The sequence below is a fragment of the Pongo pygmaeus genome, chromosome 12 (assembly GCF_028885625.2).
Source record: "Pongo pygmaeus isolate AG05252 chromosome 12, NHGRI_mPonPyg2-v2.0_pri, whole genome shotgun sequence".
Taxonomy (NCBI): Eukaryota; Metazoa; Chordata; class Mammalia; order Primates; family Hominidae; genus Pongo; species Pongo pygmaeus.
In genome coordinates, this window is record NC_072385.2 from 41,874,377 (window position 1) to 41,887,796 (window position 13,420).

At 46.2% G+C, this 13,420-nt stretch overlaps 1 protein-coding gene across 1 annotated transcript in view; it reads left to right on the forward strand.

The window, feature by feature from the left end:
- The first annotated feature begins 2,213 nt into the window (after positions 1–2,213).
- ACOXL (acyl-CoA oxidase like) overlaps positions 2,214–13,420 on the forward strand; it is a 405,131-nt gene continuing 393,924 nt past the window's right edge. Inside the window, exons 1-5 of the mRNA XM_054475660.2 lie at positions 2,214–3,349; positions 4,123–4,348; positions 8,144–8,243; positions 9,188–9,280; positions 9,757–11,454. Coding sequence (XP_054331635.1) covers positions 11,330–11,454 — 125 coding nt within the window. The 5' untranslated portion in view covers positions 2,214–3,349; positions 4,123–4,348; positions 8,144–8,243; positions 9,188–9,280; positions 9,757–11,329. The remainder of the gene's footprint in view (positions 3,350–4,122; positions 4,349–8,143; positions 8,244–9,187; positions 9,281–9,756; positions 11,455–13,420) is intronic.

Genomic DNA, 13,420 nt, shown 5'->3' on the forward strand with positions numbered 1-13,420 from the left:
TAGTGGGGAAGAAAGCCAGATACTAAAGAGGATAAATATATAAATGGCAGGAGGAGCAGAGATTGAAATAGGAGACTGAGCTTTTTTTTTTTTTTTTTTTTGAGATTTGGAGTCTCGCTCTGTCACCTAGGCTGAAGTGCAGTGGCACAATCTCGGCTCACTGCAACCTCTGCCTCCCGGGTTCAAGAGATTCTCCTGCCTCAGCCTCCTGAGCAGCTGGGATTACAGGCACGCACCACCATGCCCATATAATTTTTGTATTTTTAGTAGAGATGGGGTTTCGCCATGTTGGTCAGGCTGGTCTCAAACTCCTTACCTCGTGATCCGCCCACCTCGGCCTCCCAAAGTGCTGGGATCACAGGTGTGAACTACCGCTCCCGGCCCAGAGCTCTTTTTTAAAAATCTGGTTGTCAGTCTTATAATGCCAGTAATATATAAGAGATCAGGAAGCCAGGAGTCAGGCCCAGTGAAACTGATGTGTTGCTTGCACTATACACTGGCATTGATAGTATCATCCAAGAGATGTGACTTCATGAAAACATTCAGTTCTCATGTTAATTTCCTTTCCTTTCCCTCTGTGATCTGAAAGACAAACCAGAGCTAGAGTCGAGATGATGGGAAAGCTTTGTCCAAATGATGAACCTGAATCCTGCCAATTGGTCTGTTGAGAGGCCTGGTTTGTGGAAGGCGTACAGAATCACACGAGTGTTTGCATACTGGCTCCAGAGCTTGACTGCTTTCTTTCTCCCAAGCTCCTGCTTCCTGCATCCTAGTTGTCTGACTTCAGGAAATTAATCTCTCTGAGCCTCAACAGACTCTACTGAAATTGGGGATAATAATTGTCCGGCTGTGAGGATTCAACCAGAACATTCATGGAAAGCAGTCACTACAGCGTCTGGAAACATTGTAAATTTAGCTAAGCAAATGTTAGTATTAACTATGATTGCCTATAATTAATTTCCTTCTTAGACTTTATGTCTGAACCTAAAATGAACTTGGAATAGGTAAAACACTCCCCAAAAATAAAAGTGTCACTTGTTTCAGAATACAAAAGAAAAAAAAGAAAAGTGATGGACTGGGTTGACTAATGCCCTCTCCAAATCCATGTCCTTCCCGGAACCTTAGAATGTGAACTTAATTGTAGATATAATTGTTAAATAAAGATAAGGTCACACTGGAGTAGGATGGATCCCTAATACATTGTGATGTATGCCCTTTTAAGAAGAGAAGAGACACAGAGACAGAGACACACAAGGTAGAGGTTGGATCTGTGCTGCACAAGCCAAAGAATGCCAAGAACTGCAGCAACCACCAGAGGTTGGGTGGGAAGCATGGAACAGATTCTCTTTCTGAGCTCCCAGGAAGGAACCTGCAAATATCTTGATTTGGACTTCTGGTATCTAGAATTACGAAATATATTTTACATTTCTGTTGTCTTAAGCTACCTAGTTCAAGGTACTTTGCTATAGCAAGCTGAAATGGTTTGGATCTGTGTCCCCAGTCAAATCTCATGTAGAATTCTTATCCCCAATGTTGGAGGTGGGGCCTGGTGTGAGGTGACTGGATCATGGGGATGGTCCTTCATGAATGGTTTTAGCACCATCCCCTTGGTGCTGTTCTCATGATAATGAGTGAGTTCTTGTAAGATCTTGTTTAAAAGTGTGTGGGATCTTCTGCTTTTCCCTCTTCCTCTTGCTACGGCCATGTGAAGCTCCTCGCTCCCCACTTTGCCTTCCACCATGATTGAAAGTTTCCTGAGGCCTCCCTAGAAACGAAGCAGATGTCAATATCATGCTTTCTGTACAGCCTGAGGAACCGTGAGCGAATTAAGCCCCTTTTCTTTATAAATTACCCAGTCTCAGTATTTCTTTACAGCAATGTGAGGACGGACTAATACATAGCCCTAGGAAACGAATACAAATGATAACCCATGTTTTTTAAAAATAGCATTTCCTCCTCTTTTAAGTTATATGGTATCCTGGAAAAAACATAGGCTGGAGAGTCAGAGGGACCTAGCTTTTAAAGATTTAAAAGGTAAAAGGTCTTTACTTCTTTGTTTCTTTTCTACTAAAATCTTGGAGTCTAATGCCATTTATTCAATTATTTACTTTATGTTACAGCATACACAAAAAGTTTCAAAATAATAACATTACTACTAATAATAAGACTAGTGCATACGTTATAAAATTTCTCTGCATTTCTTCATTAGGCTATATTCCTAGTAAGCTATGCAGTGAAAGTAATGTATTTTAAGTGAATTGAAATAACTTTTCTCTTGTAGTTATGCCAGCAACCTGAAACAGAGTTGAATAAATTTGTTTCAGTTTGTTTTTCATCTTTAGTGACTGTATTTTTTTTTTGTTAGATTTAAAATTTTAAGGTTATGTAAAACATTTACCAAACTCCAAAGTCAAAAATTTAAAAACAAGGTCAATTCAGGGAAGGGTACCTTCCATCCCTATCCCCTCCAAAGTTCTATCGGTAACAATTTTAATTAGCTTCTGGTTTATCTGGTCTATTTTTGAAAATATAGGTAAATGTACACACACACACAACTACATAATACATATATTCCTCCTCTCTCTCACACGAAAGGTAGCACATTTTATACACTGTTCTTCACTTGCTTATTAAACAACAGTACCTCCCAGAGATGCCTGCATGTCACCATACAGAGAGAAACCTCAGAGTGACACAGGTGGGTCCACGGACTCACACTGAGCAGCTTGATTCTGGACTAGGAATGTGTGTCTCGGAGGAGGGCATGGGAAACAGAGCTGGCCTCAAAACCTGCTGGTCTTGCTCAGGGAAAGGCACCATCATAGTTTACAGCCTGATTGTTTCCAAGAATGGGGTGCATGGGAGTCAGCGTGGGAGCCCCTGATGCCAGCCTGTCTGCGTGGGGATTCAGGGGGTGTGAGTGTGTGTCCCCAGCATGGGCCACTTGTGCCTGGTGGGGCCAGTGGAGGCTGAAGTGAGCCTGTTGGAGCCTACTTACTGGAAGACTTTATCCTGGGGGAGAAAATGTGGCAGTTACATTAGGGGTGACTCTGGAACAAAACTGTGGCTGTGTGGAGGGGAGGGCATTCCTGAGGACCACATGGTGGCTGTTTCAGAATTTGTTCCTTCCCCAGGCACATGTCTGGCACTTGGGGTCAGAAAAGGCGGTAAGTAAAAGCTGCTAGAATTTTCCCATTGCAACCTCTGCTCTAGGACCCTGTTCCTAAAGTGACAACATAAAAGGAAGCCATATTTCCTGGATCCTGTCCCCACATGCCAGCCTTTCATCCCACCCAGGGGGCTCCTTGTGGATCAGACAATGCCCCGTGGGGAGGCAGTGGAACTGCTGGTGAGCATATGGGAGAAACCCCTCAGGGCCCCTGGAGGTGTGTCAGTGCAACAAGGAGGGACTTCGTAGGCTGTGTGGGAGGTGAAGAAAAACCAAAATGAAAGAAAGAAGAGGGAAAGAAGGAAGGAGGGAGGGAGGGAGGGAAGAAAGGAAGGGAGGGAGGGAGGGAAGGAAAGAAGGAAGGAAGGAAGGAAGGAAGGAAGGAAGGAAGGACAGAGGGAAGGAAAGAAAGAGGGAAGGAAGGAACAGAGGGAGGGAAGGAAAGAAGGAAAGAGGGAAGGAAGAATGGAGGGAGGAAGGAAGGAGGAATGGAGGGAAGAAGAGAGGAAGGAAGGGAGGAAAGAAGGAAGGAGGGAGGGAGGGAAGAAAGGAAGGGGGGAAAGAAAGAAGGAGGCAAGGAAGGAAGGAAGGAAGGACAGAGGGAGAGAAGGAAAGAAAGATGAAGGAAGGAGGGAAGGAAGGAGGAAGAGAGGAACAGAGGGATGGAAGGAAAGAAGGAAAGAGGGGAAGAAGGAAGGAGGAATGGAGGGAGGAAGGAAAGAAGGAAAGAAGGAAGGAAGGAGGGAAGAAAAGAAGGAAGGAAGGAAGGAAGGGAGGCTTATCAGGGGCCTAAGTCTTGGCACAGACAGGTGAGGCCCCGGCCAGGTAAATCTGAGCTATTACCTTTACTGGGACTCCTGAAGTGCTCAGACTGGGGAGTACTGGGAAGCATGGGGACACTGTAAATTAGTTTCCCAAATCATCCCATTTCTCCCTCCTCAAACCCTACACAGCAGCCATGCCCTGCAGTGTCCTCACCTGAAAAGAAGGGACTGACTCGACAAGCTCCAGGGTGCCCCCGGCTCTGATGTTTTACGGTTCCATGATTTCTACAAAGCACACTGAAGTGCCCCTGAGAACAGACTGTGCCTTTCCACAGGACCCCGAACCATGGATTGTAACGTTCATGCCCCAGGCCTCCATAAAAACAGCGTCCATAATGTTTGCCAAGGCCCCCAGGTTAGTCCTGTCTCGGTAGCATGATGTGCGTGTGATTGAAGAGTTGTGTGAGCCTGGATAGGCCATTTGGAGGCCTGGTCCTCTGACATTGAGAGCCACGTGCCCTTGGGCAAGTCAGTTAACAAAAGGAAAGCTGCCAGCCAGATGCACATGGCCACAATAAAATCCACAGAGCCACCGTATGTGGGAATGCTCTCTCTTGCTGAGGGGTCAGGCTTTTATACCAAGGCCAATGGTCCAGAAGCAGCAGAGTGAAGCTCGCAGCAGCTTATGCCCCCACCTCTTGTACTGAGGGCCTAGAACTACACAGAGCCCCTGGGCAAACCCAGCTGTCACCGCCAGGCCACTGTGGATCTGTGCATCCTTCTCAGAGGCCTGTGACCGCTGTGGCTTCCTCAGGCTCCTTGTGCAGCCCAGCTGCAGGGATGCCAGTTGTCCGCCCAGCCTGCCTCTGCGGGCCTTCCTTCCAGCAGCTCCTTAGGGAGGATTTTCTTAGCCTGGCCCCAGGGAAGCTCGTACATCTACCTTCTGTCCTTCAACCTCTCATATCCTATGGATGGTCTTGAAGGAGAACCCCCACAGAATGTTATTTGGGGTATTACTGTTTAGAGCAGCCTAGAGGTCCCTCTGATTCTGGAGAGGATGGCAGTCCTGTCCTGTTATGCTGCCTGCAAGGGTGAAGCCATTAGGGGAAAGGGCTGGGGAAGGATTCAGGAGGTGGGATATGTGGCTGTGAAAAGCAGCTTGCAGGGGGCAGCTGGATGGGGCGGCAGAGAGGGCACCACCTCCCTACCAGACCCTGTGGCTGCTTTGCCACATCCTTACATAGTTCCTGTGGTGCCTGTCCCTACCCCAAGGGGTGGTTCAGATATACGGGCACCTGACCCCACTCTAAGCTGATACCAGTCCCTTCCGAGAGTTAGTGCAATTGGAAATAAGGAAACAGCAAGGCCCTTTCTGATGGTAGAGGCTGAGGAATGTGAGGCTTGGGAACTGTTGGCCTCTGTGCTTTCTGGCTGGGGAGGAGTTAGAGCCCTGAGACCTAGGCTTGTGGAGATGGGGGGGTGGGGGGTGGGGGGCAGAAAGAGAGAGAGAGACAGAGAAACAAAGAGAGAGAGACAGAGACAGACAGAGTGAAGGCTGGTGGATTTTGGACTTGGAGCAGCTGGCCCCAGTTGTCTGACACCAGCCACACTCCTGACCTTCTGTAGTTAGGACATGCACGTCGTCCCTGAGTTTCATGAGCCAATAGATTTCCAGTTTGTTACAGAGAATTCAGATTGGTTTTTACTACATTCTTGCATTGCTTAACGATGGAGATATGTTTTGAGAAATGTGTTGTTAGGTGATTTCGTCATTGTGCGAACATCACAGAGTGAACTTACACAAACCTAGATGGTACAGCCTACTACACACCTAGGCTACAAACCTGCACAGCATGTTACTGTATTCAATACTGTAGGCAATTGTAACATAAGAGTAAGTATTTGTGTATGTAAACATAGAGAAAATATAGTAAAAATACAGTGTAAAAGATAAAAAATGGTACACCTGTACAGGACACTTCCCATGAACAGAGCTTGTAGGGCTAGAAGTTACTCTGGGTGAGTCAGTGGGTGAGTGGTGAGAGAATGTGAGGGCCTAGGACATTACTGTACACTGCTGTAGACCTTAGAAACACTATAGTTAGGCTATACTAAATTTATTAAAAAAACCCTTTTTCTTTCTTCAATAATAAGTTAACCTTAGCTTACTGTAACTTTTTTACTTTACAGTGAGATTACTGTAACTTCCTTACTTTATAAACTTCTATTTTTTTAACTTTTTGACCATTTCATAATAATATTTTAAAACACAAGCACATCAGCTATGCAAAAATATTTTCTTTATATCCTCATCCTGAATTTTTCTATTTTTATAATTTTTTATTTTTCAATTTTTAAGCTTTTTTTTGTTAAAAATGAAGATACAAAGGCACAGTAGCCTAGGCCTATACAGGATCAGGATCAGCAATACCATTGTCTTCCACCTCTCCATCCTGTCTCACTAGAGGGTCTTCGGGGCCATAACACTCATGGAGCTGTCATCTCCTAGGATAACACTGTCTTCTTCTGGAATCTTCCTGAAGGACCTGCATGAGGCTGTTTTACAGTTAACTTTTTAAAAAATAAGTAGGAGTATACTCTAAAATAATGATTAAAAGTATAATATAGTAAATACACAAACCAATAACATAATCGTTTACTATTACCATCAAGTATTATGCACTACTGTACATAATTGTATGTTACACTTTTATACAACTAGTAGTGTAGTAGTTTTGTGTTTTTATTAACCTGGGCTGTATGGATCTGATCACAGTAGTTTGTTGACCAGATCGCCAGAAACAAGTGAGTAATATGTTGGGCTATGACTTTATGACACCAATGATGTCACGTGGTGATAGGAATTTTTCAGCTCCATTATAATCTTACAGGACCAATGTCATATATGCAGTCTATTGTTGACCAAAACGTTGTTATGTGGTGCATGACTGTACTTGTAAGAGAAAGTCCTGCCTAACATAGATAGTCCAGGGAGCTACATTTTATTCTCTCTCTCTCTCTCTCTGTATATTTTTCAGACTCATTTGGAGTAAGTTGCCCCTTTACCCTTAACTACTTGAATTTGCTCCTAATGACAAGAACATTCATTTAAATATCCACAGTACAATAATCAAAACCATAAAGTCAACATTGATACAGTATTATATTATCCATGTTGTTTAAATTTCACCAATTTTCCCAACAATGTAGTAATCCTCTGTGTAGCAAGATCAAGAACCACTGAGCCTAAGCCCACGGGTTGAGCCCTGGCTGCACAATAGTAGAGTCACCTGGGGTGGAGAGGAGCTTTTAAAAATTACAGATGCCTACCTCTAGAAATGGGATTGATTGGCCAAGTCGTGTGTATTTGTGCGTCTGTGTGCATGGTTACTCTGATACACAGTTAGTGTGGAAACCATTGATCTAAGCCAGTATATGGTCACTTCCTTTTATTTCTTTCTCATTTGTCAGTTCCCATTAGTTCTGGGTGGGTATACTGGGTTGAATAGTGTTCCCTAAACGTTCATGTCAGAAAGCGACCTTCTTTGAAAATAGGGGTTTTGCAGATGTAATCAAGTTGAGATGAGTCATGCTGGATTAGGGAGGGCACTAACTTCTACGACCAATGTCCTTCAAGAGGAGGGAGATTTGAAGACATAGAGACCCACAGAAAGGAAGGCCATGTGATGATGGGGCAGAGTGTGAAATGATGCTGCTATAAGCCAAGCAATACCAAGGACTGCTGGGAGCCAGCAGAATCTAGAAAAAGGCGAGGAAGGATTCTCCCCTAGAGCCTTCAAAAGTAACAAGGCACTGCTGAACATTTCAGATTTCTAGCCTCCAAATCTGTGAGAGAATTACATTTCTGCTGTTTACCTAACCAAGTCTGTGGTAATTTGTTACTGTAGGAAAATAATATAGTGGTCAAGGGACCTAGTTAAGCCAAGATGGCCCAAGGGCAATTTTACTGGGTCATTTGTCAGCTATTCCTTCCTAATAACAAAAGATTCACAGGAGTGTGGTAGTCTTAAACTTTGGCTGGTGGGAGCGCCTGGGAGGATTACACTTCTCTGGCTCTTAGAGAGAGGTGTGGCTTGTAAACAGATTCTTGAGGTATCTTCCAGGATAGGCTAGATTATGCTTGACACTTCTGGGTGTACATTTACAAGTCCGTGGGTGATTCAAACTGTGCTCTCATCCTCTGACGCAGAGACCAGTGATGCTTCAGATGGGAGTTGCTCAGATGGACAAGGCCCGGGAGTAAGATGGCTTGCTGGGAATCCACAAAACCTATTTGTTACAGGTTTCAGGTGAGACTCTTGATTCTATTCTTGCCACAAGGGGCAAGGGAGTAGAGTTTGAATTTTAATGGGCTTTTGTTACTAAATATTTCTCAGTTTCATCTTTTACTAATAGAAGTTGTGAAGCAGTTGCCTCTCCAAACCCTAAAAGTCCCTGAACTTGTGGACTCTATTCCCTTCCATCCCTGCTTGCAAACTGGTCAATTCTTTTGTAAGCCCATCTCTTTCTTATAATGTCATGTCAAACACAAGCAAAAGCAGCCAACATGCAATGCTAACCTTGTGTTTTCAGCATCTTCTCTTGGAGTGATAAGTTCCAAGTTAGGTATGTCCTCTGTCAGTGGCAGCTTTGTCAAATATTTGCCTCTTCATAAAAGGGACCATTTTCAATTTTGGTCAAAAACAATGCTTTGGTCAACAGCATCCTCCTTGCCCCTCCCAGCCTCTAAGCCAGTGTACCTATTTTAGTTTTTTATTTCATCAGCAACATTCTTTTAGTATCTTCTATGATGGGCTAGGTAACAAATAACCCTCAAAAAAACTTAGTGGTTGGCCGGGTGCGGTGGCTCATGCCTGTAATCCCAGCGCTTTGGGAAGTCGAGGTGGGTGGATCACAATCACCAGAGGTCAGGAGTTTGAGACCTGCCTGGCCAACATGGTGAAACCGTGTCTCCACTAAAAATACAAAAAATTGCCAGGCTTGGTGGTGGGCACCTGTAACCTCAGCTACTCAGGAGGCTGAGACAGGAGAATCGCTTGAACCCAGGAGGCAGAGGTTGCAGTGAGCCAAGATCATGCCATTGCACTCTAGCCTGGGCAACAAGAACAAAACTCCATGTCAAGAAACAACAACAACAAAAATCTTAGTGGCTTCTAAGAACAGAGGTCTTTTTTTTTTTCTCACTCAAGCAAACATTCCAAGTGAATGTTTGCTTAGTAACCTCTCTTTTCAGTTTATAGGTCTCTGGATCAAGAGGAGCCACATCCTGACTCGATGCAAGGACCACTCTGTATCCCCCAGGGGACTCAGACTTGATGTTGTGGAGGTGTGGGGCTTTGGGTGCTTCCCTGGAAGGATGGAGAATGTATTTTGCCTGTGGAAGGGAGAGTGTGACCAGATGGGCAGATTGAATAGTCACTAGCTCTGCTTACAGATGATTTTGGGTGTTGACCTCCCGGGCATGTCCAGGGTGGTACTTCCCTTCCCCCACAGAGTCAGGAGTGAGCTGCTTTGTTCAGTGGATTGTGAGTAGAAGTTATGTGTGTCTCTTCCAGCTGGAAGCTTTAAAAGCCAGTGTGGCCACAAAATCGTGGCTGTTCTGTCAGCCAGGACCTGGACTGAGGGGACGTGGAACAGACCCCCAGGTAGCATGAGTGAGAAATAAACTCTTGTCTTTTTAGGCCCTAAGATTTGAGGGTTGTTGGTGACGGAAGTGTATGTGAAGTCGTTTTGGGGTTGTTTGTTACCACTACACTATTTTGGCTGACATAGAAGGAAATACTCCTCTTCTGCTTTGCACAGGGTGGTGCTTGGAGCTGCAGCATCCATCTTACATCTGGTAGAAGACAAGTTAAAAAAAAAAGGTAAAGATTACATATAGAGAAAGGATGGTGGATGGTGGAGCAGAAAGATGCAAAGGACCTGGGTCCCCAGGGTAGAGCCATCAAATTCACCCTTGGGGCTTTCCTACCACCAGGCTTCCTGTGATGTGGGAAAACAAAGCCCCTTTTATCATGGATGATTGGGTATTATTACTTGCAGCTGCACAGGTGTGGTAGACAGAGGAATGGCTCGCCAAAGGTGCTCATGTTTTAATCCCTAGTACCTGAGAATGTGTTTCTTATATGGCAAAATGGACATTGCTGGTGTGATTAAAGTATGGATCTTGTGATGGGAAGATTATTCCCATTGACCATGGATTATTCCCATGGGTCCCATGTAAACAAGTCCTTTTAAAGGGAGGCAAGAAGGTCAAAGTCAATAGAAGATGGAACGACGAAAGCAGAGCTTGAAGTGATGCATTTTGAAGACAGAGGAAGGGGCCAGGAGCTAAGAAATGCAGGCAGCCTCTAGGAGCTAGAAAAGACAAGGAAATGCATTTTTCCCTGGAGCTGTGAGAAGGAACCCAGCTCTGCCAACACCTTGATTTTAACCCCATAAGTCCTATTTTGGACTACTGACTTCCAGAAACGTTAAGAGAATAAATTGCTGCTATCTTAAGCCACTTACTTTGTGGGAATTTGTTACTGGAAACGAATACAGATGGCATCCACTAACCTCATGACAGCAGACCACACCATCATCTCCCCAGCAAAGTAGCCTCTGGAAGGGAACGGCTAACATTTCCTTGAGTATTTAAAAGGAGAATCAACAAGGTATATGAGAATTACGGAGCAGAAAGGAAGGAATATTTTCCACTTAGGTTATAACTCATTTCCCACCAGCCACAACAACAAAAAAAGGAGGGTCCTGGGAAATGAGTATCGTGTTCGGGTTGATCACCTGGTCATGAATGCAGCTCCCAGCTACCCTGGACTGCAATGCTGTAGACCTGGGACGCCTTTAGATTACAGTGATATTAGAGTTCACAGTAATGCCCAGTTCGGGGAAGAGGTGAGATACAGCTGAGGAGGGGCCAGAGCTGGAGCCAAGCTATCTTGGGTCGTGGGGGTCAGGCAAAGTGGCTGGGCCGGGGATTTGCTGAGTGGGTCAACCGGCTCAGTCCTGAGCAGCCAGGCCTCTGGTGCCCAGGTCCACGTGACTGGCACCCTTTCTAGGATCTAACACTTGTTTCTTACGGCTCACAAATCTTGAGGGACAACTGATAACTGGAGGATAGAGTTTTCCGTTCCTCGGAAGGGCAAGGGGAGGCCACCGTAGGAGCGCCCACTTACGCTGGACCTCACGCCCAGGAAGCCAGGGCAGGGCGGGGCCAGGGAGGGAGGGGAGAAGAAGGTCAGGAGGGAGGAGACGGGCCCGGTCGGGTGGACAGAAAGAGGGCGTGCGCTTCGGGCCTCACCTGCAGGGAGCTGGAGGAGGCGCGAAGCGAAGCCGGCCCTGCCAGTCACGCGGAAAAGCAGAGGCGGTGAGCGCGATGGAGCCGGCGCCGGATCTGGGGTTCGGGGACTCCTCCCTGCACCGCTACCTGGACGGCGACTTCTGGAGCCTCAACAACGAGGTGCGCAGGCTCCTCGGCGGCTGCCTGCTCTTCCGGCAAAGGTACCTCGCTGCGGTCGTCGCCCCTGCCCGCGCCCTCGAACCCGCCGAGCGTGTCCCCTCGGTCCCTGGCGCGTCGCTGCGGACAGCGCCCCGGCGAGGGCGAGGTGGGGTGTGCGCTGCGCCTGAGAGGCGGGCCCCTTCCTCACCTGCAGGGGATGGGCTCTCCTCCCCAGGTGTGTGGGCGCAGCCGGCCGCCGCCGACTTCCTCGGCTCCCTGAGAGGTGTCCCTCGCCTCCCGAGCTCCCTCCTCCACGAAGAGTCGGATGCAGGGCTGGGCCCCGCGTGACAGGCGCGGTGTCTGCTAAGACAGTGTGGTTGGAAGATCAGCCTTGCTTGTTTGTTAAACCTGTTTCTTGAGTCCCCACCCCGAGATATCCCACCCTTGGTGGGGAGAAGGGGACAGAAAAACCGGGATGGGATGGACGCACAAGGGTGGAGTGGCCCTGTCCAGGGCGTGACTGGGCGTCGGGGTGGGACAGACTTACAGGACCCTCTCGGGGTGCAGGTGTGCGGAGTGGGCAGCTTCAGCGTGGCAGTTTGGTTATAAGAAGAACTCAGGTCCTCGATGTCATCCAATGCCAGGACTGCCCTGAGAAGCAGGCAAGAGGGTTGAGTGCAGCTCAAGTCTGGAGATAGAGAAATGGCTCAGTCACCGGACAGTCAGGACCAGAACTCGGCATTGTGTCTCCTGTGGGCTCTCTTTCTTATACCCATTTCAAGCAGTCTGAAAAGCCCAGTTAGAGGCATGCTTTGGAGTTCTAGCTTAAGAAAAGCCCTATTAAAAATGTCAGTATGTGCCCGTGGAGGATTAATTGGTTAGTCATGCCCACTTAGCCCTCGTTTAATTTATTTTGCGGAAATGAGAGGGAAGGAGATGGCTTGAGTGAACGTCAGGCTGTCCTTGGAGAATCTGGGGTTCCTGCACTGGGGTTACCTAGTAGGGAGTTGGGGGCATTTGAAAGTTGAAAAGTGAGAAGTGTGGGATGGTGGGTATATCCCTCGGTGTCTCCCCGACTTCTCTTTCCCTCTCTCTCATACATAGTTCTTTAAGTTATGGTTCTCAAAGTGTGGTACAGGGAGCCCTGGGGGTACCCAAGAGCATTTCAGGCAGTTCATGAGTACAAACTGTTTTTATAGTAATACAGAAAAATGTTATTAGCTTTTTCACTCTCATTCTCTCACTAATGTATGGTGGCAGTTTCCAGAGACCACATGATGTGCAGTATTCCAACAGAAAAAATATAGAAGCGAACATGAGAATACAGCTGCTTTCTATTAAGACAGACAGTAAAGGGATTTGTAAAAATGTAGAACAATGCTACTCTTCTTGCTAACTTTTTTTGTTTTTGTTTTGGAAAATAGTTATTTTCATAAAATACACTAATAGATTTATTAGTTATTTTCAAATGAATTAATAAACATTTGAAAATTTTCTGTTTTAATTTCTAATACGGGAAATATCAGTGGATATAACCCACCCAAATAAAAGCTCTTTGGGGACCTCATAATTTTTTTTTTTTGAGAGGGAGTCTGGCTCTGTTGTCCAGGCTGGAGTGCTGTGGTGTGATCTCAGCTCACTGCAACCTCCACCTCCTGGGTTCAAGCGATTCTCCTGTCTCAGCCTCCGGAGTAGCTGAGATTACAGGCACCCACCAACACGCCTGGCTAATTTTTTGTATTTTTAGTAGAGATGGGGTTTCACCGTGTTGGCCAGCCTGGTCTTGAACTTCTGATCTCAAGTGATCTGCCTGCCTTGGTCTCCCAAAGTGCTGGGGACCTCATAATTCTTAAAAGTGCAAAGAGTTCCTGAAATCAATGTTTGTGAACGGCTGCTTTAAATCACACTGAGTTCAGTCGCATCTGATTAGACACACACCCCTCCTATATTCCTCAGTCTTTTCAGTTTGTTCCTGGGCTATCACCTCTTTGTCTTTCAGTTTAGATAACTGCAGTTTAAAAGATGGAA